The following is a 27,436-nucleotide window of genomic DNA, read 5'->3' as shown; positions in this document are numbered from 1 at the left end:
GTAATTTTCTTAACAAAAAGCCCCAAACACATCACTTAATCAAAGCATTTATAAAATGAAACTATTTTTTAGCCAGATCTCGATGCATACATGTCATGGCATGGCATGGCATGTATGCATCGAGATACTCATATCATAGCTATTCAAAGTTGCTCATATCATTGCAACAAAATGCACACACCAAAGTCTGCTAGCTTTAACTCTCCCTTTTCGTTGATTAATAAATTCTGCGGCTTGAGATCCCTGTGTAGGACTTTTCTGTGGTGGCAGTATGACAAGCCCCGAAGCAGCTGAAACATAAATATCTGTAAAGATAGAAAACATTGTTACAGGTGACAAACATTCTATAACTATACATACCTCTACAGATTATAGAATTGGTCCAGTAAGTAAATTGTAGTTTTTGATAGATTTCAGACAGAAACAATTGAGTACTGTCCGTGATACTCAATTGCTGTCGCAAATGCACTAATACGGCTACAATCACCTCAAGCATGATAGATTTCAGAGAATCGACTTAACCTTGCAACAAAGCATCAAAAAGATGCTCAAATTCAGCAGAGGAATTTTTAAATTTTGGCTAGGTGGTACAGATGACCCACTATGCTTCACCTGTGGCGGAACTGCCCACAATTGATACCGTTCTGGCAAGCTGTATTTGAACATGGTTCACCCATCATGGGTAGTGATCTACCATTTCAACCAGAACTGGCTTTTCTTTCTAATTTCCCGGATTCCCCACAGGTGGCTAAAAAATATTTGTTGCGATTCCTTCTGGCAACGGCTTAGGCTATTTTTTCCAGACACTGGAACTCCACTGTTTGCCTAGCATCAGAAAATGGGTGGCCGACCTGAATCATGTCATGTGTATGGAAGAGTTCATTGTGAGCCTGCAGGAAAAACATTTCAAATTTATGGCTATATGGTGCACCTGGGATCACATGCTGAAGTTCTGAGATCCTATTTGTGATCTTCATTTGTCTGCTGGGCATTATGGGGTTTATTTACTAAAGCTGGAGAGTCCAAAATCAGACTCCCTTCTGCCTAGAAACCAATCAGCTTCTAACCTCAGCTTGTTCAATGAAGCTTTGGCAATGAAACCTGGAAGCTGATTGGTTTCTATGCAGAAGGGAGTCTGATTTTGGACTCTCCAGCTTTAGTAAAGAAACCCCTATGTGTTGGCGTGGATGGATTTGGCTGGGATGGGTCCCCTTCTGCTCTTCTCATTCTTTCTTCTTTTCTACTCTTGGTCCTCCCCTTTCCCTTTTTTGTTCTTCTTTGCTTTTTAATCTCCTCCAAGGTATTGATGTTTTATTCAGGGATTTAGGGATGCAATGGAGGGCACACCTACCGCTTCAAGGTTACTGCTTTTACATAGAGTTCAAATGTAAATAAAGAGTTTTGTACGTGTTTATGTACATCACTTTTTTTAATGTGACAAATTTAAAACATGCTTTCCAACTGTATCCTGTGAAAAATGTAGCTTTGTTCTTTAAAAAAAAGCCTCAAAAGATAGAGGAAACCAGTGAGTGCCTTTAATACAATTCACAAAAAGAACATTGGGGAACTGGAGAAAGTACAGAGAAGGGCAACCAAACTGATAAGAGACATGGAGGAGCTCAGCTATGAGGAAAGATTAGAGGAACTGAATTTATTGTCTCTTGAGAAGAGGAGATTAAGGGGGGATATGATCAACATGTATGAATACATCAGTGGTTCATATAGTGAACTCGGTGTAGAGTTATTCACCCCGAGGTCATCACAGAGGACAAGGGGGCACTCTTTACATCTGGAGGAAAAGAAATTTAATACAAACACGGAAAGGTTTCTTCACAGTGAGAGCTGTGAAAATGTGAAATAGACTCCCTCAAGAGTTGGTTCTGTGGATTGCTTTAAAAAAGGCCTGGATTCTTTCTTAGATACACAGAATATAACTGGATACTAACATTTATAGGTAAAGTTGATCCAGGGAATATCCAATTGCCTCTCAGGGGATCAGGAAGGATTTTTTTCCCTGCAGAAGCAAATTGATTCATGCTTTGCTGGGGTTTTTTTTGCCTTCTTCTGGATCAACTGTGGGTATAGGATTATAACTTTTTTTTTTTTTAATAGTTGAACTGGATGGACTTTTGTCTTTTTTGTCAGCCAGACCAACTATGTAACTATGTAACTGCTGGGTGCAGCAACACATTCCAGGCGTGCCTACTCATCTAAGGAATGAGTGGTCTCTAACATACAAGCACGCATGTGCAATCCACTCTGGTGATCTCAGCTCCTGCTGTGATGGGTGAGGAAAGTGCATTGCACATGTGCAAGCAGTCGTGTATCAGAGGAGAGCATTCATTCCTTAGATGCAGTGGGTGCACTTTAGATGTTGGCACTGGAAATAACAATTATGCTTGGAAATGTTAAAGGGAAAAAAAGAGAACAAACAACAATAAGGTAGATAGATACAGTCAAAGAAATTATGAACATGACACTGCGAAGATTTAATGCAGAAACAAATCTGAAATCTTATACAAAAGATTTTTTATGGTAGAAGAGACTCTCTGTTTCTTTTGATATAAAATTGTTCCCCCTGCCTGCTAGAATTTTTGCACTATTGAATGAAGCATATGCGCAAGAGTTACATCATCCTGGCCCAGCCAAACAAAGTAGTTAAAAACTCAAGATTTCGGAGTTAGGAAGAGAATTAATGGAAGCACTAGCAAAAGAGTAAAAAGGGATAGATATCACAGCGTGGAAGGGTAGCAATTTACAAGGTTAGAGTTTCATAGTGTACAAATATATTGTACATATTTGCACATTATCACAGTTCCAGCCAAAAAGGTTTAATTCTACTTTTAAGAGGCAAACAGAATACAGATTATTCTGGAGAAACACTATCCATGTGATACCCAGGAGTTAACATCAACTTGACAGCACAAAATAATACTAACAGAAGTAATTAAAACTTTTTTGCAGACTATGCCTCTCACCTTTACATTGTGCATTGACATCAAGCTACCACAGTTATCCAGATATTGTTTTAGGTCACTATCCTGGAAGCAAGCATATAAAATATATTAGACAAATAATTAATCTTTTGTTAACTTTACTACTTTAAATGCACTAAAATACAATTTTTTAATCACCCGTAAAATTCCTTTTTTGGAGTACAAAACAGGACACAGAAAGCGTAGTCATAACCACAGGGTATAGGCAGCTACATTTAGGTGACTGGACACTAGCAAAATAACTATAGGGACATCCTCTCTATAATCTATCCCTTCCCAGCTAGCTTCAGTTTTGTAGAAAGCTTAACCTAAATAAACTATGTATAGTGAACATAACGGTGGAGATCAGCTTTAAATTACTTCTGTGGTGGTACTTGGTCCCTGTGCGGATTAGTAAATACGTCCAAATGTATTCACTCATCTGTTTTAGGGGCTATCTCTATATATGGTGGCCCTGCCTCCTGGTGCACAATTTTTGACAGACCTCTTTCTTTTAACCGGAATGCTTTTAAGATTGCTAATCGGAAGTTTAAACTTCTTCTGCAGGTTACCACAGCTGCTAAGCAGACGCTGGCAAAGGCCTGGAAAATGCCTAGCTTGTGCCTTACTGAAGCTAAGAACAGGGTTCCGCAAGTCATGATTCATGGCAAAATAGATGCCACCTTACAAGACAGGGTTTCTGCATACATTAAATTATGGTGTCCTTAGGTGACCCACTTCCTCCCTGCTGGTTTTGATGAATCTTTGCTTGAGCCCAGACCTAAATCCTTGTCTATCCATGCCTGCTGGGTATCTAATTTGCATCTATAGGCAAAACCCTGGAACCCTTCCCTGCCCTCTCTCTCTTCTTACCCTTCCTTACTTCTGGACATGTTTAGTTTTTGTACTGTACTTAACAGTGTTTCAGAGCACATTTATTGTTACATACATACATTTTTTTTACACAACACTTTGTAAATATGATTACTGCTGTAATGGTGAATGCTATGTGGGAGATTTACTAAAGCTGGAGCATTCAATCTGGTGCAGCTGTGCATGGTAGCCAATCAGCTTTTACCTTGTTCAATTAAGCCTTGAAAATAAAACCTGCAAGCTGATTGGTTTCTCTGCAGAGTTGTACTAGTTTTTGCACTCTCCAGTTTTAGTAAATTCAATGTGCCAAGCTCGACCGCAGGACCCCTTCCCAGCTGGACAAGTTGGCATCTGTCATGACTATTGTCCTGTGGAGAGGGAAAAAGGGGCTCCCCAGAATGTGGGGAGGGGGACACTGACACCATCAGAGGAGAGGGGCTCTGGACAACAGACTCTTACAAGTTTGGATGACCAGGGGAACAGAAGATGAAGCCCACTGACTAGGAAGTTTCTTTCACAGAACAGCGCATAAAACCCCGCAGATGGGACTACCACGGGGATGGACACCTTAGGCCCCAGGGTTAATCGGCGACCACTGAACACCATCTGTACAGGAGCACCAAAAACCCCACAGCCTGAAGCTTGTAGAGCTTTTCCATCAGGAAATACCCTTGTGAGTCGAGGATCAGACCCAGAGACTACAGCCCTCAGGTCAAGGTTAAAGCAGACTTTGTGAAATGCAGAACCATCAGAATCCCTCCCGTTGTCACAGCAATGTCAATATCGGCCAGCCCCTTTATGAATCCGAGGATCGGAGGCCTGTGCTACGGAAGATGGCACAAATGAAAATGTGTGTCTCCACTTCAAAAATAAACACAAAAGGCATTCATACCAAGCACAGGTAGGGACATGCAGGCGCACAGCCTCATGTCTATGGAGGCCAGAAAATGACCCAGAGTAGGGAAAGTCACCATAGAATGGATAGATTCCATCCTGACCTTTGCATCTGCATACGGCAATTTAAGGCCTTGAGGACTGGGATTCAGGGACCCCTGTCCACTCTTTGAAACAATAAACCAGTTAGAGTAGAAACATCCAAAACGGTTCGGCTCCGGACAATCCTGAGGAAGCAAAAAACGCCTCGCCCCGCAGAGCCCCACGGGTGAGACAGGCCAAATAGGACAGGAAGAATTTTCCTAAAGAAAGAAATTCCATGTGGAAGCTGGACCCATCAGTCTGCAGGTCCTTCTGTTGAGATGGGGGAGGCCCATGGGTCCGTAAACTACCCTGGAAGATAGCTCCACACTGAGGAGGACTTATCCGCAGACTTTGTGCCATGTAAGGCTGGAAACACTAGGCATCACCTGTGAGTGCCATTAAGGGACTCAAATCCCTAAAAGGGGAGCCAGGAAGGGAAGGTCTGCTTGGGGCATGTAAGACAACAGGTTGACGTACCTACATGTAAGCCAACGACTCGCTGGAGCACTCGGGGAGTATCCAGGGCTGCTTCAAACACTCACTAAGGCCCTGGACCATTGTTCCGCTAGGTCCACATACAATGGACACCTGTTCCGTACCCAGACAGCCTCAAAAGCTGTTGGCCCATTCTGTTGGCATCTGAGAAGCCAAGTCTGCACCGCTCCCAAGTCATACCGCCAAACCGGCAATGGAGAACATAGCAGATGCCTGATGCAACTATAGCCACAGAATCGTGAAGAAAGGAGCCTCCTCCCTGGTAGCATGGATGCCTTCTCTACCTAGATATGGTGGGATTACTACAGGAGGAGAGACCCACATTTTCAGAAGGGCCTCCTCATAGGGTAATGTACCAGAATGCTTGAGAACCACAAAGAGATGCTGTGGAAATTCCTGGTATGGGAAACAAACCTTGAAAATAGGCAGGATAAGCAAAAAAACCCCATAACTGCCTAGACGTCAAAGAGCACCAAAGGGGACAATTACTTTAATGGCAGCCCATGAGTATCCGCCCTCCAAAAACGTTCTCATTGAGGAAACAGAGTGGCCACCAGCACATTGCCTTTTTTATTGTGTGGGAGCATCGGCAGAGGCCTTATGCCCTCTTCGCAGAAAAACTTGCATCCTGAGGCCACAAGGATACAGAGGGGGGACAATCCAGTGCTAATTCAATTTCAAAGCTACAATGCAGAGCCAGATCAGCAAGTGCCAGGGCGTGACACTGCAAAACACACCCACCCACCCCAACGCAGCCATGCCAACCAACAGCAGTCATAGGAGGGGGGCACCCAGCCATTGGTCAGGCACGGAGCCCCCTCTGTGCTCGCAAAGCCACTTGACTGTGAGAACCCCAGTGCACCTCCTGTGCAGCCTTCAATAATATGCTGGGGAGGCTCTTACCACATGAAGGGACTGAATGCTTGGCATGCTATTCCCTCCCTCGGGCAAGGTGTTCAAAACAAAGATGGCAGGCAACGGAGCCCACTGAGTAGGCTGCAAAGATGCGGCCTAAATTTGCGGCCGGACCACCACGTCTTGTACCACCCCGCAGAAGGGCTGACTGGGAACCCCGGCCCCAGGAGCAGAGCTCCAGGCAGCATACAGCTGGCTGCGGGGGACCAGAGTAAGCCCACAATGCACACACACCCGCTGCAGGACCCAGCCCACCAGTGTCACTCCCACACCTGCAGACCTCCGGAGGACCCAAAGCTCATCGAGGCATTCGGGTAGGACACACAATACCCATTGCAGGCAAGCAAGACAGCGTGGGGGAAGGGGGTTGTGGGAGGAAGGGTGAGACAAACCACTACTAGGACAGGAGGGGAACCCAAAGGATTGACCACCCCAGGGAGTACCCGCGTCCCACACTGCGTCCTGGGAGGGAAGGGAGGGGGCATCTACTTTCCAATCCAATGGAGCGTGTGGGTTAGGCTCCCATTACAGGTCCTCCTCTCCATTGAAGTGGGGGGCTGTTAGCCAGGGTAACACTGTGACACGGACTATAGGCGCCCGGTCATATGTGTCCTCGCATGCTGTTTAACTTGCTGGCCGCCCCTGTTAAGGATGGGGCAAAATTGGAGCTGACCCGGCCTGCACACACTCGCTGTCAGACTGGGATGACCACTGGATCTAGATTATCCAGCCTGTCACCCAGCCTGACTGTTGATAGAAGATCACCACAGGAAAAAAGCAAAAATTACATAAAAAGGAAATAAAGCTGTGGGACCAAAAGTCTCAGTGGAAACAACAAGTCCATACTCCTAAGACACTAGGCAGAAATTACTGGATTGCCTATAGCAGAGAGAGAGTTTATACATTTAGAACTGCCCATAGGCAGTGCTGTGTTCTTTTTTCTGCCTAGTATCCTACTCCTGTAGATGGCAATAGAAGATTAGAAGAGCGTAGTCCGTCAATGAACATAAGAAAAAAGTTATTTTGAATTATCCTTGCATGCGACTGGGTATTCTTTGCAAAGTGGGCATTCACTAAAATCTGTTATTGATATTGATAGGATATCAATAAGGTTTGGTCCTTATGGGTATTAGATGATGTCATTCTTTCTAATCAGGCATTCACAAACTTTTTACTTACACTCAGTTTGAACTACTATTAGTATACTATTTCACAATAGTCACTGGTGACTGTAGCATAGGGAGCATTTTTGCTTGCATGTAATTGGATGATGGAAGTCACACAAGCTTCACCTCATTCACTAAGCTAAGGGAAAATTCAACTCCACAAGAGGACAGGGACAGCAGAACAGGTTAACATAACTCTGTCAATTTTAAAAAGGCTTTTCGTAGCCAGTTTTGTTTACTTGACCATAAACTATAACACAAGGTCTTCCATTCCAGGAATACATAAGGCAAACACAGAAGTTAGATTTTTTGGCCAACCACAACAATATAATTCCTTACTATAAGCAAGGGATAAAATTCTAATACCTATTCTAAAAAATATAAAGGATGGTGTGATGATTTCAGATTCTTTCTCCAAACCACTTTCACAAAGACTGGGTATCCAAGTGGTCTACTTGAATTGGTGCTCATGAAAATGGAAGTTTTTAAAGGAGCACTTTATAAGGTATTGTGGAGAGCTTAAATCGGAAATAAATTCCACTGCACGAGGGTTAGTTTTTGCCATAATGTGCATATTTACCCAGTTAGTGCAAATTCCTCCATTGGTGAAGGCTCCGGCCACCATCTGCTACGCTGGTTCTTCTGGGTTCTGTATTGGTCTTCTTTGGCCATTAGAGAACCATTGATAATGTAACTCCTGTGCATGTTCGCAGGAGTTAAAATGGTCTCTAGCACCCACCTCTATTATTGGCTTGCCAAGAATAACCCAGAATGTACACAAAGAGACTACAGAGACCTTGAGTGCCTCTTTTGCCAAGAACCTGTCGCTCCAAGCCATTTTTAAAAGTTTTGCTTTAAGTGAAGCATAATTAAATTAGCTTAGTCCATGATAGCTTTCCAGAAAGCAACCTGTCATGTAAAAGTAACACGTATAAGTACAGGATGTAGCATATCTTTTAGATCAATGAAGAAGATCTGGATCAAGTGGTTGTATAAACAATACAGGCCCAGGGATGTAAGTAATAAGGTAGGATACCTTTAGGCATAAAATTCTTATTGGAAATAACATTAAGGCAATAACTTATGAGTCTCTGATAAAGGTTGTAATTGCTTAACTCAATACCACATTTGCATCTTGCTTTTAGACCATATGTTAGGTATATTAAGCTTACCAGGTATTCAAAGACTAAAGTTAAAGAATAATTTGTGTGAATGATATCATGAAGTGTAACAATGTTAGCATGCTTCAGATTCTTCAAAAGGGACACTGTAAAAGAGAAAATGCATAGAATAAAACAAGTTTCAACATATAGGCAAAGTTAGTTACAGTAATTCAGAATGTTATCAAATGGAATCTAAAATGACAGAATTGGTTCTTAACTAAAAACTGTTCGAAAAGCAGGATAGGCTGGTTACTTACTAGGATGTGTAGGTATTTTTGTAAAAACAATGGACAGGATATATACCTATATACCTACCTGCCCTTAATTAAGTCGCCAGAGTGCCAAGACTCACCACGATATTTTCTTGATGGTGGTTTGGAGTTTCTACACCAAAGCAACAAATTAGATGCAAAATCAGGCTGTCTGGCAGTTAGAAAAATCTATGCAACAAGCTTTAATGTGTATTTGTGATCCCTAAGCCTGTAATCCTCAGCAGGAAATTGAAATGGATCTCAGGTCTGCAGCAGAACTACAATTAAAGGTGAGACAGATATCCATCAAGAAGATACATATTTTATCTCCTAACATTTGCACAATTAGGAAGTGGTAAGGAGTAGGGGTTTAATTCAATAAAAAAGCTGCATAATTAGAATAAATCAGTTTCATTGCGCCTGCTTAGCCTTGCCTTGATTTAACACAGAAATGATAAATGCAACTCATAGCATTTTAAACTTTTCTTCTGCTGTATAGCAAAGAATGAAGCTACACAGGGAAATTTGGAATATCTCATTCTAAAAAACACAAGTGCAAATACTATTTATGATTACCTGTGAAAAAATAAAAATGGCCTGTTAGTTATAAATGATACATGAAATATAGCTCCACTCCAAGCCAAGGTCTACTGCTGGGTAATGAGTTTCCTTCCACCACCCCCAATACCCCTACTGTGGTGATGTAGGGGCCTGCTGGAGGAACTACAGCCCCTTGTGGGAACTCACTATCTGACAACTGGAAATGTTGGATAGCAGTTGTGCACTAACTGTAGCTCTAAAAGAAAGTGAAGAATGTATTTGCAGTCTGCTGCTCAGGAAAGCATACACATTTTTATAGGGTCATTTTAAAGCTCTAATTTTTAACTCTAGCAAAAACATTGTTTTTAGTGGGGGAAGATCAGAACCTTTGTCAACTTTTTCACTTTCTTTGTTCCTTTTTGGAAGAGTTCCCTCCAGGGGCAGACTGACCATTCAGTCACTTGGGCACTGCCCGAGGGCCCCGGGTCAGTAGGGGGCCCCATAAAATGCATACAAAAAAGTGGGGTTGTGAAAAAGAAATTCACAGAAAAAGTGGCTACATCATGGACAGAATGCGATACTCAGAATGATTCCCAAAAATTATGCTTTATTACACAATAATTATAGACATTCGGGTGAATACCCTGTTCACCATCACCTCAGTATGAGATAATACACAAAGACCTAAAATCACATAAAAGCAACATCAAGACCAGTCTTAATATAAATGTGCTGCATAAGAAATGACAGAAACCTGTCTAGTGCATTTGCAGCACCAACACATTGGTTACACCACCAGCAGGGGGTGTGTCAAAAAATTGTAATCAGGTATACTACTGTACAGCGCTATGCAATAACGGCAGATAACAGGCACCATATACTAATGAGATTACCCATAACCCAATCAAGGCAATGTGGGTGAAAAAATTGGAAATGTAAAAGGGGGGGGGGGGTTCGGTTGCTCCTATAATAACAGGATGATAAAATAATAGAAATGCAGCCCCTATGTAGGGCATGAGTGAGTGGTGAAGATGTACAGATTCACAGTGGACATGCCCATATGTAAAGATGCAGAGTTATTCATAAAGGAATCACTGTTGGTATCCTTAGTGAAATACCTGGGTGTGCCCAGGTGTCTACTCTTTTAATTGTGTTATATGATCAGCTGTCTTGCTAAGTAATTAGCTCTTTTTTTTTCCATTGAGAATGATTGCCAGCAACCGATTTGCATATATGGGCGGTACTGGGCCCAGCATAAATAGGAAGCTGAAAGGCAGATGTCTCATTGGTCCTGACGAAGCCGAGTGAGATACGCCCATCGGCGAAACGCGTTGACATCATACGTCAGATACGTCACTTCCAGTCACACGCATTAGCGCCATACACGCTGACCAGCAGGGAAGCGGCCATATTTGTGTGCCATGAGCTGTGCAAAGCTGCACAGGCACCAAGGGGAGAACGGAGCCCGCCAGTCACAGTCCCGATGTCAGCGGCTGTTTCCGGGACCATGCCTGCTGATCTAGACTGAGGAAACTTCAAGAAAGTATCACCTATGGCTCAGGTGGTGAGTGAACTGTCACACAGCTAGATGACAAGGCGTTTGTTCGCCACTCTACACATACATCAGCAAGAATATATTGATTGACTGTCCATTTGTCATCAATTTATTGCAGGATGGGGACTATATGATTTAATATCCAGGTGCAAGGCAACAATTATATATTACAAGAGACGGATGACCCAGCAGGCTTCATACTATCATCTATATTAAGGTGGTTTATAGTCCGCACGTTGCGGTGAAGAAACCCCGTGAAGCAGGGCCCTGCCATATTTATCATCTTTATCTCACTAAGGATACCAACAGTGATTCCTTTATGAATAACTCTGCGTCTTTACATATGGGCTTGTCTACTGTAAATCTGTACATGTTCACCACTCACCTGCTGGTGTTGTAACCAATGTGTTGGTACTGCAAATGCACTAGACAGGTTTCTGTCATTGCTTATGCAGCACATTTATATTAAGACCGGTCTTGATGTTGCTTTTATGTGATTTTAGGTCTTTGTGTATTATCTCATACTGAGGTGATGGTGAACCAGGGTATTTACCCGATTGTCTATAATTATTGTGTAATAAAGCATAATTTTTGGGAATCATTCTGAGTATCGCATTCTGTCCATGATGTAACCACTTTTTCTGTGAATTTCTTTTTCACAACCCCTTTTTTTTGTATGCATGTCTTTTGGTTACTGGGCAGAAACCATATACTGGGTGATACAGCATATTTATGAACCTCTACCCTCTCTTATTCTTTGTGGCCCCATAAAATGCCCCTGGTACCTTTTTTATAGGCTTTTTTGAGTATGGGCAAGGACACAGGGGCCCCATGATCCCCTATTGCCCGGGGGCCCCATGAGTTGTCAGTCCGCATCTGGTTCCCTCTACTTCCTAACTTCATATGTGCAGTCAGAACAGGAAGTGAAAACAATGTCACCAATTCCTGTCTACTAGAAATGAAGTCAGAGGAAAGCCCTTCTATATTTTTTGCAACTATTAACACTTCTTTTCCTGAAAGCATTCTTAATTTACAGCAATTTTTCACACCTGCCTAAAACATTTGCACAGTATTGTATATGTGATGCTGGTAGATGTGCCTTGAAAAAGTATTCATACCCCTTGAAATTTTCCACATTTTGTCACATTGCAACCAAAAACATAAATGTATTTTATTGGGATTTTATGTGGTAGAACAAAACAGAGTGGCACATCATTGTGAAGTGGAAGGAAAATGATAAATGGTTTTCAAACTTTTTTACAAATAAATATCTGGAAAGTGTGGCATGCATTTGTATTCAGCCCCCTTTACTCTGATACCCCTAACTAAAATCTAGTGGAACCAATTGCCTTCAGAAGTCACCTAATTAGTAAATAGAGTCCACCTGTATGTAATTTAATCTCAGTATAAATACAGCTGTTTTGTGAAGCCCTCAGAGGTTTTTTAGAGAACATTAGTGAACAAAGAGTATCATGAAGGCCAAGGAGCACACCAGACAGGTCAGGGATAAAGTTGTGGAGAAGTTTAAAGCAGGGTTAGGTTATAAACAAATAAACCAAGCTTTGAACATCTCACCGAGCACTGTTCAATCCATCATCTGAAAATGGAAAGAGTAAAGCACAACTGCAAACCTACCAGGACATAGCCGTCCACCTAAACTGACAGGCCAGACAAAGAGAGCATTAATCAGAGAAGCAGCCAAGAGGCCCATGGTAACTCTGGAGGAGCTGCAGAGATCCACAGCTCAGGTAGGAGAATCTGTCCACACTACAACTATTAGTTGTGCGCTCCACAAATCTGGCCTTTTTGGATCAGTGGCAAGAAGCCATTGTTGATGGAAAGCCATAAGAAGTGCCCTTTGCAGTTTGCAAGAAGCCATGTGGGGGACACAGCAAACACATGGAAGATGTTGCTCTGGTCAGATGTGACCAATATTTAACTTTCTGGCCTAAAAGCAAAACGCTATGTGTGGTGGAAAACTAACAGTGCACATTACCCTGAACACACCATCTCCACTGCGAAGCATGGTAGAGGCAGCATCATGTTGTGGGAATGCTTTTCTTCAGCAGGGACAGAGAAGCTGATCAGAGTTGATGGGAAGATGGATGGAGCCAAATACAGGGCAATCTTAAAAGAAAACCTGTTAAAAGTCTGCAAAAGGCTTGAGACTGGGGTGAAGGTTCACCTTCCAGCAGGACAATGGCACTAAATATACAGCCAGAGCTATAATGCAGGCCTTAAAATTTCCACTCGCCTGCTCGCCAATGGCAAGTGGAATTTATGGTGGGGGTGAGTGTGTCCCCCAAGGCCATCTTGCTGAGCAGGCTCGGAGCTCAGGCCGGATCTGTCTTTGGCACTGGGAGCCGTCAGACTGCTCAATAGCTGAGCACAGTGAAAGCAAAGGAAGGAGTGTGTGCTGTGCTCTCTGCCTCCCCCTAGAGTGCAGTACCCGGCTCTGTGAGTGAACAACAAAGTACTGCAACTTTTTATAGGGGGGGGGGTGTTTGTGTGTGTGACTGTGTATGCATGTACGTGTCTGTGTGTATGTACATGTGTGTATATGTACATGTGTCTGCGTGCATGTACATGTATGTGTGTGTACAGGTGTGTTTGTGTGTATGTACGTACATGTGTCTGTGTGTACATGTGTCTATGTATGTATGTACATGTGTCTGTGTATGTACATGTGTCTGTGCGTGTGTATTTCTGTGTATGTACATGTATCTGTGTGTATGCGTGTCTGTACGTGCCTGTGTTGTGTATACATGTGTCTGTATGTGTGTGTGTACATGTGTCTCTGTGCGTGTGTGTACATGTTTCTGTGTGTGTATGTACATGTCTGTGTGTGTGTACAAGTGTCTCTGTTTTTGTGTGTTTGTTGGTGGCGAGTAACTCTTAAGGCCTGGCTAGTAGCTTGGGACTTTAAATTTTAAGCCCTGCTATAATGGAATGGTTTAGATCAAAGCATATTCATGTGTTAGAATGGCGCAGTCAAAGTCCAGACCTAAATCTTGAAAATTTCTGTTCACAGACGTTCTCCATCCAATCTGACAGAGCTTAAGTTAGTTTGCAAAGAAGAATTGGAAAAAATTTCAGTCTCGCTCTGGAGGGGAAGCTGCAGAAGTTACCTCTTGCTTGGCTCTACTGGAGTTTGAAAATAAAGAATTTATAAAAAAAGAATTTCACTCTCTAGATGTGCAAAGCTTCTAAAGACATCCCCAAAAAGACTTGCAGCTGTAATTGCAGTGAAAGGTGGTTCTACAAAGTATTGACTCAGGGGGCTGAATACAAATGCACGCCACACTTTTCACATATTTATTTGTAAAAAATTTTGAAAACCATTTATCATTTTCCTTTCACTTCATAATTATGTGCCACTTTGTGTTGGTCTATCACATAAAATCCCATAAGAATATGTTTTTGGGTGCAACATGACAAAAATGTGGAAAATTTCAAGATGTATGAATACATTTTCAAGGCACTGTTGTATCACACCAAATTGCACATTTTCTTCTGAACTCTAGGACCACAAGTTAAAGTGGAAAAAAAAGTTTGACTATCACAAGCAGCGATCATGCAGTGTCTCTTCTGCAATAAAATACACCAACCTACCTGCTTGCTTGCTGAACAGTGCAGCTCAGCTTAGATTACCACCATGGTCCCTGCATGCGCAGGAGTGGCGTTATCTTACACCAGCCAACAAAGACACTCAGGAAGAGATGCCAGCGCCAGCATGAAACAGGGGCCATTGTAGGAAAGATGAGTTTAACTCAAGGCAGCATATTAATAACACTCATAAGTAAAAGCCCAAAAATATGTTAATTGTTCAGGCAAAACACTTCAACTCTAGTGTCAATAAAACTTTTCTGTGACAATAATTTACCTGCCTCCTCTCTCTTACCTTCTCTGATAGCTGTGCATGGTGCTCCTTCCTCATGCTCTAGTCTGATTTCTTTAAGAGCTACCAAGTTCTCTGTCAGCTTGCTGCGCCCTTTAAACACAGTGGCGTACGTACCCTGCAAAACAGATTTTAAAGTGTTACTAAACCCTGGAACATGCAGTCACTATATCTGGTTTCCCACAGCACACAGAACATGGAAATGTAATTATCTTGGTCATTATAAACTGCTGAATATCTTTTCTCATCAGCAGTCTTGTGACTTCTATCAGTGTCCAGCAGAGCACTGGTTAAAGCTTGGAGGAGGAATTTTCATTCTCCTCTGATTGTCCTATGAGCAGGTGCAGACTGACCATTTGGGAACTTGGGCACTGCCCGAGGGCCCCGGGGTCAGTAGGGGGCCCCATGAGATGCCCCTGGTACCTTTCATAGGCTTTTTTGGGTGTGGTTTGAGTGTGGGCAAGGACACAGGGGCCCCATGATCCCCTATTGCCCGGGGGCCCCATGAGTTGTCAGTCCGCCCCAGCCTATTAGGCTGCATAACCACTGACCCTCTGTCTGGACAGTGCTGATTGGCCCTGTGCTGATTACATGCACCCTCCCAAGGAGAGAAAAACTCTCTAGTGATACACACTAAACCGAGCATGTGCAGGGTGACTCTGTACTATCAGCAGATGGATTGGGGACAGTAGAAGAAGGGGAGGAGCAGAGAAGTCAGGATCAAACACAATGCAGAGGGTAACCTCTTAGGTTCCAAAATGAGTATAACAAGCATGCTTGTTGATTTTACTGTTGTGGGTTTAGGAACACTTTAAGACAAGACCATACATGTTGTCATGTGTCAAATAAAACCAAAGTAATTTAAATAACTTTGCATTGCCGCTTAACTCTACTGTAGAAAAAATACTCCACCACAACATCTTTATTTTTACGGGGTCCACCACAGATTTCCAAAAATAGAAGCAAAACATATAGCACATTTATAAAGCGCAGCTGTGTGCTTTACAAATGTGCTTTCCACTTCAATTGCTCCAGGGCTCTAAATCAAGCAAAGTCCAATTCATTTTAATGAATGGTAAAAAAAAAATATGCTGAAAGGAAGAAACCTGTCTTGACCTTCCTCTCCTCCGACACCATGTTATGTAGGACAAAAGACTACGTTCTGCATGTTATGAATTAAATGTAAAGTGCGGGTGAAATGTGGAATAATCACTACAATGTACTACAAAGAGTGGATACCACTGTACATTATAAATGGACTCACAGGTCATTCACTCTGTAATGAATTATAAATGTTAGCCCTAGTTCTCTATAGGAGTGCAAAAACACAGTTAAAGTAATATAAAAATCTATGTAAGGAAGAACAGTTACTGCATCATAGTACATTTCAGGCATTCTCTTTTTAAAGTTTTCCGATGAATCCTCTTATAATATAAGAATTGAAGGTCAAGCACATAATTGATAAAGGTTAAAGGTGATAACCATAGCATAAATGATAGATGGCATGCAATATTTAACTGATATGCTCATAGTATCTTATGGCCAATGAATAGATCTACAACCAAAGCTCCCGATTCATTCATTCATTTTCACTGACTGAGATTGCTCTTCTAATCCTTTTTTTTTTAAAGCCTGTCACTGTATATGATCTGTATACTAACTCTTCACCTCACTGCATATTAACCCCTTCATCTTCATTCTCCCACTTTTGGGGGGTTGTGTACTCTCCTAGCACTTTCATTTTAACACAAAGTAAAGACATTTTTTTTTCAGAATTGTTGGTTTCTTTTCCTTTTTCTGATAAAAATACAAAAGCAGTGCTTTTTAAAAACCACCAAAAGCTCTATTTGTGTAGCCTCCCTGGTGGTATTCCCGAGTGTAGCTCGGGGTAAAGTTTCAGTACCACAAGCGGTAACCCCGAGCTACACTCGGGCTAACCATGCGGCGCTGCTCTGGGATCTGATCTTCTCTTACCTTGTCCTGCGCTCCTGCGATGTCCCTCCTGCAGTGTCCCCCGGCGGATGCCGGAATCTGTCTTCTGTGTTCTGTCCCCTGCGACATCGGGACGGAACGGCGGGAAATTTGAAAATGACAAAAAGTGACATTCACAAAAATCCCCAAAAAATTAAATAGTAAAACATTACCGTATCAAACCATTTCACATACATTTTGTCCCTAGTGCTTTGTCCTGTGCCCTGCCTACATTTTTACTGTTCTTTCTGCCTGGAAACTGAGAAACATCCATGGCATCCAAAAAGCATCCCTTTAGGTCAAAAGTGGTTTTAGACCAGCTAGAGAACAGCGATAGTGAATTAGAACTACTTGCAGAATTGAGTGATAATGATTCGTGGGGAAATTCGTCATCAGACACTGAAAACGATTTTGCGACTTTGCTCAGTGATATGCGAACTATGTTTAAAATTTTAGTGTTTTTGGTTTGATTATATTATTGAATTGAATTTATTATTAAATTATAATTTTTTATGATTATTTATTAAATTATAATTTATGATTTCGTGTTTCAAATTTTAACATACCCGGGATGTTTACTAAACTCTTGTTCGGACAGATTTCAGTGAGTTATTCCTAAAAATGACAGACTTACAATAAAAAAAATACATATTTCCATGCAAAAATATTTGAGCACAGAAATATGGACATAATCAGACCGCTAGGGAGGTTAAAAATGGTATAACATTAATTTGGTACAGTGTTTCATGATAAAATAATTGTTGGTCAATAACAGCGCTGAAACTGAAAAATTGTGTGGTAATGATGGGGTATTAAAGGCTGATTCTCAAGTGGATAAAGACCAAATATACAGTATATCATGACTTCAAAGTTCAGATTGACTGATGACTGACAAAAATGTTAATTTTTCAAACTATCCAACAGATGCTAAAGAATGAAGTACAGGGGTCTGTTGCCAAACATCTCAGCTGGTATTCCTGACTGATAAAAATTATGTTCACTATAGCTTTTCTTTCAAATTAAAATATAAGGTTAAGATTAGTTAAAAAAAATGTTCTCAGACTGTGGGATGCAAAATAAAAAAAAAGAAAAAGTACAAAAAATTATGTCATAAGATCTATATAATGAAAGTGGTTGTAAATGAGAAATAATAATAATAATAATAATAATAATAATAATAATAATAAAAAATAAAAAAAAAAAAGTTTATATTTACCTACTCTGTGCAATGGAATTGCACAGAACAGCCCTGAATCTCTTCTCGGGTCTCCTGCTGGAGCTCCTGGCTCCTCCTCTCTGTCAAGTGCCCCCATAGGAAGCCGCTTCCTATGGGGGCACTTGTGTATGCTTGCTCTTGAGCCCTGCTGCCCATTGACACAGATAGCGGGACTCAGCCCCGCCTCCAGCTCCCTTGTCACTGGCTTTGATTGAAAGAAGCGGGAGTCAGTGGCTCCCGGTGCCCCAGCAAAGCCTGTGAGACCCAGAACTAAAAAAGAAGTGCACAGTGCTGGGTTGCATGAGGACTCAGGTAAGTAAAAGGAGGGGGGGGGGACTGGGGGGACTGATGCCTAAACATAATTTTTTACCTTAATGCAAGAACTGCATTAAAGTATAAAATGGTTAGGATTTGTAACCACTTTAAATGTGGGTGCCACTTTGGTAGCCTTTTCAAAGCATTTGGATCCACCTTTCCAATATTTTATTGAAATACATAACATTTTAAAGCGCCATACATGAACTTTGTGAACAAAACGTTTGCATGGTTAATACCGAATTAGGACAATGGGAAATATAGTTACCTGTAATACAGTTTCAGTGTGGTATATTTGTTTCTATTCTACAGATGTATGTCTTTTTGTTCCTTTTTCCTGAAGACATTTGTTCACACATTTGACTCATTTTGTTCACCATTTTTCCAGTAAACCAGCTAGCTGTTCTTTTAGAAATAGTGGAAGATGGCTGGAATACTTCCTCCCAAAAATGATGTCCACAAAAATCGCATACACATTTCAGTATGTCTTTTGTTTATAAGAAGGGCTCAGTATGATCACATCCAAACAACACATGTGCAAAAACATTTTTTTAAACAAAGGTTTATTCTGTTTCTGTATTTTTAATACTGTAATCTACAGATGCTGTTACAGATAATTACAGTATTAAACAGAAAACATTCCACTGCAGCCTGAAGGTCACAGTGGCCTAAGCTGAGGACCTATTTTGTGATCACTAAGAAGGATATTTATAAAGCAGTGAATGTGATATTTACCAAACATTCACAGGTAGTTAATCATGTCATGTAATTTAAAACAGATTGACCAGGAAGATTCACCTAAAGGGAATATCTAGTTAAAGTCTCATTCCCTATTTATAACTATATTATATTGCCAAAAGTATTGGGACGCCTGCCTTTACATGCATATGAACTTTAATGGCATCCCAGTCTTAGTCCATAGGATTTAATATTGAGTTGGCCCACCCTTTGCAACTATAAGAGCTTCAACTCTTCTGTGAAGGCTGTCCACAAGGTTTAGGAGTGTGTCTATGGGAATGTTTGACCATTCTTCCAGAAGAGCATTTGTGAAGTCAGGCAATGATGTTGGACGAGAAGACCTGGCTCACAGTCTCTGCTCTAATTCATCCCAAAGGTGTTCTATCAGATTGAGTTCAGGACTCTGTGCAGGCCAGTCAAGTTCCTCCACCCCAAACTCATTCATCCATGTCTTTATGGACCTTGCTTTGTGCACAGGTGCGGAGTTATGTTGGAACAGGAATAGGCCATCTCCAAACTTCCCACAAAGTTGAGAGCATGAAATTGTCCAAAATGTCTTGGTATGCTAATGCCTTAGGCATTCCATTCAATGGAACTAAGGGGCCAAGCCCAACCCATTAAAAAAAACCCGACATCATAATGCCCCCTCCACCAAACTTTACATCTGGCTCAATGCAGTCAGGCAAATACAGTTCTCCTGGCAACCGCCAAACTCAGCCACGACCATCGGATTGCCGGACAGAGAAGCATGATTGGTCACTCCAGAGAACATATCTCCACTGCTCTAGAGTCCAGTGGCAGCGTGCTTTACATTACTGCATCCGAAGCTTTGCATTGCACTTGGTGATGTAAGGCTTGGATGCAGCTGCTCGGCCATGGAAACCCATTCCATGAAGCTCTCTACACACTGTTGTTGTGCTAGACAGAAGGTCACACAAAGTTTGGAGGTCTTTAGCTATTGAATCTGTAGACAGTTCGCGACTTCAGCATGTGCTTACCCCACTCTGTCATTTTACATAGCCTACCACTTTGTGGCTGAGTTGCTATTGTTCCCAGTTGCTTCCACTGTGTTATAATGCCACTAACAGTTGACAGTGGAATATTTAGTAGCAAGGAAATTTCACAGATGGACATTTTGCACAGGTGGCAACCTATTACGGTAGCATGTTTGAAATCACTGAGCTCCTGAGAGCGACCCATTCTTTCACAAATGTTTGTAGATGTTTGTTGTAATGAAAATTTGTCTCATTGCATGATATATGACTAATCATACTCAAACGTACAGGCAAGATTTAGTCAAATCAGTGGCTGTCAGAAAATTCTTAGTATTGGTAATGTAATGCACCAGGCATTTTGTGTGTCAAAAATTTTAAATAGGTAACTAAAAGGGATTCCGGAATTATCAAGTTATCAACAAAAAACAATAAGGTGGCTGGAAACATTACACCTATGTGTGGATAAAAAATAAAGTCTGGAACAGGTGTGTTGTGCTACTTTGAATGCATTTTCACAGCTTAATTTTCAACTGTGGTTAAAGTGCATTTTTCATGTGTGCTTGCTGGTTCAATAGCATAGATAGTATATAATGCAGAGCTCCAGACACAAAAAAATAGATCACTATTTAATCTAGTTGAATATATACTCCAACCGTTTATTTTAGCGGTGTTCCTGAGGTTCAGGTTTAAAGTGGTTATAAAGGCAAAAAGGGTTTTTTTTATCCTAATGCATAATTTTACCTTAAAAAAAACTTTCAAAAGCTGCTCCCCAGCCCTCCCTAAACACTTACCAGAGCCAGATTTTAATCCAGCACTGTGCCTGTTTCAGCATCTTGTCTCCTCTCCTCACAGGAGACTTGACAGCAGTGGAGCCATTGGCTACTGTCAGGCAAATCCTTTGAGGTGGGGTGGGGCCGGATGGTGAGCAGTGCTATGTGTGTTTATGAATGCAGACAGCCTGGATTGGGCTGATGTGGGGTTAACCATTCCCTACTATCATTTGTGTATACTCATTAATGTTAAACCACAGTACCAATTACATTTAGCAAAAAACACACTGAAATATTAAGGGCTGTGCTGAGAAAGAATCATGAAATGAAAAAGACAGACAAAAGACAAATGTTAGTCCAACAGATTCTGTCTCACCTCTCCCAGTTTGTCCAGCTTCACATACGTCTCCAGTTTTCCAAATCCAATATCTGACTGCAAGAAAAGGGCAAATTAGTAATTATTAAATATATTTCTACATTGAGGTGGTAAAAGTACATAAATATGACTTTATATTAGCCCCTTGTAATCCTAGAACTAGGTGTAGGAAAGGGAGGAGCAGTAATGTGCGGCAAATGGACTCAAATTAGTAATTTTCTAGTTTTTTTTCATACAAAGAATGTTTAAAACAAAGGAAGGCAAGAGATGTGAAGATCTCCAGAATGATATTGCTGAGCATATGTGCCCATCCTGGAGCTAATCAAAGAAACAATTTCCACTAGTGCCAGTGGCACACACTGTACCATAACCATTTCTCAGCTGTTTTGTGTCTAATGTAAATAAATACCTTTATATATAGGTAGAAGGTGTACTGCCTGCCATCCCTGTATATGTAGGAGGGACAACGGTTTCATTACCTGTAAATAATGCTGAAAGTATATCTAAACCCCAAAACAAAAAATGTAATCCATTGTAGCTTACTATTTCTTATATTAGGTGCCTGCACTATTTTGTTCAGGTTTTTATTTCTTATTTTTACCTAGTAATTCTGCAAATAGCACACTTCCTGTGTCTGGGTGGCTAACTTATTCCACTGTATTTACGGAGGAAGAAATAGTTGTCACCCAGTTTATCTCCATTGGGTTTGATGGGATGAGTATTTTAAACAAGAAAAATACGATTTTTTTATGCTTCCAGGTCAGCTCATAGGAAGTGACAAGGAGGCTGGATTTCAGGCAAAATCAACAGGTATTTTTCGTATTTGCTGAAAATGTTCTCAGCATGAAAAAAACTAACTCAACCACCACAGCTAATGACTGGTAAATCGCAATATATTACATTTTTTTGAGGTTTTGGTCTTTTAATGCCATTTAAAGTTAAATTTTAATCCGCTTATATTTTGCATTCCCTAATTCCTCATTTTACAATTTATCAACATGCTAATTTCATTTTTTTTAACTTTTTTTCATTACATACCTTCTTTTAGATGTACTGTCTATCTGTATTTCAGTATGCAAAGTTTTAGATCATTGCTTGTGGGAAGGGCTGGCAGGATGCTGTACACAGCTTTCTGAAAACATCACCACATTATGCTTCAGTTGGCTCTCAAGAGCCCTCAGCCCTGATGCATGCAATGGTCTGATTCTTAACCACTTGCCTACAGGGCACTTATACCCTTCCTGCCCAGGCCAATTCTCAGCTTTCAGCGCTGTCACACTTTGAATGACAATTACGTGGTCATGCAACACTGTACTCATCTGAAATTTTTTTTAATTTTTGGGAGACAGATAGAGCTTTCTTTTGGTGGTATTTAATCACCTCTGGTCTTTGAATTTTTTGCTAAACAAACCAAACACCACAGAAAATTTTGAAAAAATTTTTTCTCCTTCACTGATGTGCGCTAATGAGGCTGCAGTGATGGGCACTGATAGACTGCACTGATGGGCACTGATAGGTAGCACTGATGAGGAGGCACTGGTAGGTGGCACTGATGGGCATTGACAGGCATCACTGATGGTTGCTGAAAGGCAGCACTCATATATGGCACGGATAGGTGGCACTGATAGGTGGCACTGATGTGCACTGATAGGTGGAACTGACTGGCACTGATAGGCGCACTGACTGACACTGATAGGTGGCACTGATAGGTGGCACTGATAGGTGGCACTGACTGGCACTGATAGGTGGCACTGAAAAACAGCTCAGATGGGCACTGATATGTGGCATTGATGTGCACTGTTGGCACTAATATGTGGCATTGATGTGGCAATGATGGGCACTGGCAGGTGGCATTGATGAGCACTGACAGCTGGCATTGATGGGCACTGACAGGTGGCACTGCTGGGGCTACACTGATCATCAGGGCACACTGATCATCAGTGCCCTGATGATCAGTGTACATTTCCCCTCTGAGGAATGCCGATTACCGGCTCTCCTCTCCTCATGAGCTGTCAGCGTGACAGCTCGTGAGGAGAGATATGGCGATAACCAGCATTTCCTTATTTACATGCGATCAGCTGTGATTGGAACGACGTCTTTGGCTCTTTCCGTTGATTGGTGCACCACCAATCTCCACGCTGCGTGCCCCTGGAGCCGTGAACGCGCGGTTAGAGTGGGAGGACGTCATTTGACGTCCTCCCAGAACGAGAGAACCGCCTATATGGCGGGTGGAGGAGGTTAAGGTATGCAATATCAAAATTCCTTGATAGGCAGATATCAGTCTGAAGGAGTGGGTGTTTCTAGGCTGGATACATTTGCCTGCTGACTGCCCTAATTAATGACTATATGTAAAACAGAGCAACCATGATTGACTTACTGCACCTACTAATGTCCTCTATGCCTAAACATTGTGTACAAAATTTGAGCACGCAATCATTTCTGATGTTCCTTCCCCGTCACCAAATCATGTAATACCTCATTCAGACAGGCACTGAATGTGTGCGGGAGGAGTTAGTTTTGGAGTCTGCATCTACCCCGAGCTGCGTGCAGCCATTTACAGCAGTGAATGCCAACAGTGTGTGTTTAGGGCCATACAGTTGCTCTTGCTTAGCTGTCAAATTTTGACATGTGGCTATATCTGTGCAGTCACTGCATCTGCTTCCACTTCTATGGACTGTCTGCACACAACCTGGGGCAGGTGCAGTTGCCAAAGCAAACACCTTCTGCAGCAAGTACAGGTGGCAGCATCCATCTCAGTGAGGCTGCCCACAGACTTTGGAAGGCAATCTGACGTACATGTACGATTTGTCTGCCCTTGTGGCAGAACACCTTAAAGTGGAACTTCACCTAAAAAAGGAAGTTCCAGCTCTTTACAACCACCCCCACCATATTTGCCACTTTTTGGGGGTAGCGGGTACCTGGTTTTGACGCTCCCACTTCTGGTCAGATACGCTGCGATGACCTGAGACAGAAGTTCGGCCCCCCGTATTCCCCCGCATCCTTCTGAGACATTTCACAAGTCCAAGAGGATTGTGGGACCATTCAAAAGCACACTGCGCTTTGCACAAGCACAGTATGAAACCGGCTGTGAATCCGAAAAGTTTCCCTTACTGAAGACGCCAGCGCCTGCACCCGAAGCCGACTGAAGAATCAGCTTGGGTGAGGATCCTTGGACAGGTAAGTGTTCTTATATTAATAGTCAGCAGCTACAGTATTTGTAGCTGCTGACTTTTATTTTTTGAGGGGAGCCTGGAGCTCTGCTTTAAGATGGCCAAACGTGCTTTTTGTACAGCCTGAAACAGATTCTTCCATCCATCTTGTTTGTGTGGAATGCCCACACACCATAACGTGCTGGAATCCCCACCAGCTGCTGTCAGAATACACTGATTAGTGAATTTCTCTGACTTTGACAGAGCTTGATTAAACAACTGATTTCTGTTGAGCGGGGGAGCCCACACACTGATTGAAATTTGCCCAGTACCCGCTGGGTCGGCTGATTTTTGTTTAGTTTCGATTAGTGTTTGGCCAGCTTAGCTGAAAAGCCATTCTGCTTTATAAGGCAAAAGGAAGAATAAGGAGAACGCAGTGCAGAAGGTGAAAGTTCCAGCCTATTAGTGGTGGAACAAAAGGTTTTGGTTTGATTGCTAATTCAACTTGACAGCAGTTAGCAACATCTAGCACTAACCGAAGACATGATTGCACACCAATCTATTGAAAATGGCCAAACCAAACAATTTTCATCCCATATCTTTAGGTACTTCTAAACATGAGCATATCTAGCTACAGTGTACCATAGCTTGCTAGTCCAAACGTTAACCTTAGTAAACTGTCAGAGATTAAGGCCTGTCCTCTGCGATTACCTTCAATACAGATACCAAACTTGATACTCTGAAGCTGATCTGAAATTCTCACTAGTGTATAGAATCAGTGAATTCATGAGCAAATGTACTAACCAAAGAAGCTCTTCTTGATATCCTTGTCAAAGGTTTTGGATCATCTTCTGTATTATTCATCTGCAGTTTTGCAAGAACTTCTGGAGGTAAACGAATGTCCATGGGTAAAGATAGCTTTTTACTGACATCCTGGACAAATAACAGACACATGATATATTACGTCTCTACACACTCTTCATAATAAATAAAAGAAAAACTGAAACAGATGGAAAGTAATTAAATCCCTCTAAACCAATGATTGATATGGTATTAGCAACCTTTTTTTCTTCTTGTCCAAGCAATAAGCACAGTTCTATGTAGCATGGGACCAAACAGCAAAACAAAATAAATGTACATTTTCTGGAAAAAGAACCCAGGGCTGGCAGTTCTCATAACAGGACAAGGAAAACATTAAGGGGTCGCTTTACTAAAGGCAAACAGACTGTTCACTTTGCAAGAGCAGATGCACTTTGCAAGGGAATTATCCCCATAGCTAAGCAAATGTGCTACAGTTTCATTTCGCAAAGAATATCCAATCACATCCAAGGAAAAAAAAAATAACATTTTTCCTTACACATAATGGAAGTTTGCAGAGCTTCACCTCTTCCTAAACTCTGAATATGATTCCCTTCAAAATGACAGTCTATTTGCTACTAGTAAATTAATCCCTGTGTTCCCTCTATATGCCATGAGCTGTAATCTTAACGTAGACTTGCTCTGCAGCCTCAAGTGTATCTAAATGATTAAGCCCTGATTGGGTGAAAACCATCAGAGGGTAATCCTAGGGTGGGGACTGTTATTGTCACTCTTGTGGATGATTTATACAATAAACAAAGACTTTTGTGGTACATCTGGAGTGCAGCAGCTTTTCTCTTTACTTCTAGTTGGTGAGTGTTGCTCAGCTTGCTTCTAGCACCAGGGGTTTGAGTTGCAGCAGGGAAAAGCTGCTTGGAGAGGAGATTTCTTTCTGTTTGATGGTATCCAAACATGGGTTTTCTTAGGTATTTGGAACAATACAATCATCTGTGTACAAGTGTTCCTTAGAGAACTGATGCTGATTTAAAATGGCTGGACACACCAAATGTTCATTTGAGTTAGTTTTTTCTGTTTTTGTACTCTGTAGGTGGTAACACTGCACAACAAATTTTTTTCAAATGTTTTGCTTTCTGAAAAACTTTTGGCGAATTTAATAGACCCCTTCAAACTGAATACACATATCATTTCAGAATGAATGTATCACATAGGAATCTTGTGAAATATAAAATTAGCTTTTAATGACTATAAAACATCTATTTGCATTTAAAAAGGACTAAAATTGTTTTGCTGCTGATTTGTGTTGCCCTGATACTGTTTTTTTTTATTGTGGCAATATCCTGGTGACACCTTAGGAAAAAAGCCCAAGTGTAAGTGCAGAAAATGAACGTGGACGGCCATGTCTTGGTAGGTTTGTAGTTGTGCCATATACTCTTTCCATTTTCGGATGATGGATTGAACAGTGCTCCATGAGATATTCAGAACTTGGGATTTGTTTTTATAACCTAACCCTACTTTAAATGTATCCACAACTTTATCCCTGACCTGTCTAGTGTGTTCCTTTGCCTTCATGATGCACTTTGTTCACTAATGTTCTCTAACAAACCTCTAAGTTCTTCACAAAACAGCTGTATTTATATTGAGATTAAATTACACACATGTGGACTATTTACTAATTAGGTGACTTCTGAAGGCAATTGGTTCCATTAGATTTTAGTTAGGGGTATCAGAGTAAAGGGGGCTGAATACAAATGCATGCCACACTTTTTCAGATATTTATTTTTAAAAAAATTTAAAAACCATTTATCATTTTCCATCCACTTCACAATTATGTGCCACTTTGTGTTGGTCTATCACATAAAATCCCAATAAAATACATTTACGTTTTTGGTTGTCACATGACAAAATGTGGAAAATTTCAAGGGGTATGAATACTTTTTCAAGGCACTGAATATGCAAGCTGCATGCCAAGCAGCAGAGCCACTAGTTTTAGATCTCCACAGATGCATATACGCCGTCATTCCAGCACATGAAGCCCGGTCCAACATTGTAAGCTGAGCTGCACATGCGCAGCTAAGTTTACATTACTAGAGAAGACAGCGAACAGTAGAGTACGTGTATTTTATTGCAGAAGAAGCATTATATGTCTCTTCTGCAATAAAATTCTGTCTGCTTGCTGTTTGTTACAGAAGATGTTCACTTCCGCTTTAATTTATGCATTGGTATACATTTTTTCTAAGTTTGGATCTCAGTTTACAGTTAGGGACAAAACACTTCAGAT

At 41.4% G+C, this 27,436-nt stretch overlaps 1 protein-coding gene across 1 annotated transcript in view; it reads right to left on the bottom strand.

The window, feature by feature from the left end:
* The window catches only part of CDK18 (cyclin dependent kinase 18), a 272,296-nt gene that overhangs the window by 65,273 nt on the left and 179,587 nt on the right, over positions 1 to 27,436 (bottom strand). The window contains exons 4-9 of the mRNA XM_089686361.1: positions 25,144 to 25,272; positions 21,191 to 21,247; positions 14,813 to 14,927; positions 8,575 to 8,669; positions 2,979 to 3,041; positions 182 to 305 (exon numbers count right to left, since the gene is read on the bottom strand). Of these exons, the coding sequence (XP_089542487.1) occupies positions 182 to 305; positions 2,979 to 3,041; positions 8,575 to 8,669; positions 14,813 to 14,927; positions 21,191 to 21,247; positions 25,144 to 25,272 (583 nt within the window). The remainder of the gene's footprint in view (positions 1 to 181; positions 306 to 2,978; positions 3,042 to 8,574; positions 8,670 to 14,812; positions 14,928 to 21,190; positions 21,248 to 25,143; positions 25,273 to 27,436) is intronic.

This window comes from Staurois parvus, unplaced genomic scaffold (genome assembly GCF_062004578.1).
Source record: "Staurois parvus isolate SC_StPar_1 unplaced genomic scaffold, SC_StPar_1.0 ptg000395l, whole genome shotgun sequence".
In the NCBI taxonomy this organism is placed as follows: domain Eukaryota; kingdom Metazoa; phylum Chordata; class Amphibia; order Anura; family Ranidae; genus Staurois; species Staurois parvus.
Note: the sequence above shows the minus strand (reverse complement) of the source record. Positions and strands in the feature narration are given on the sequence as shown.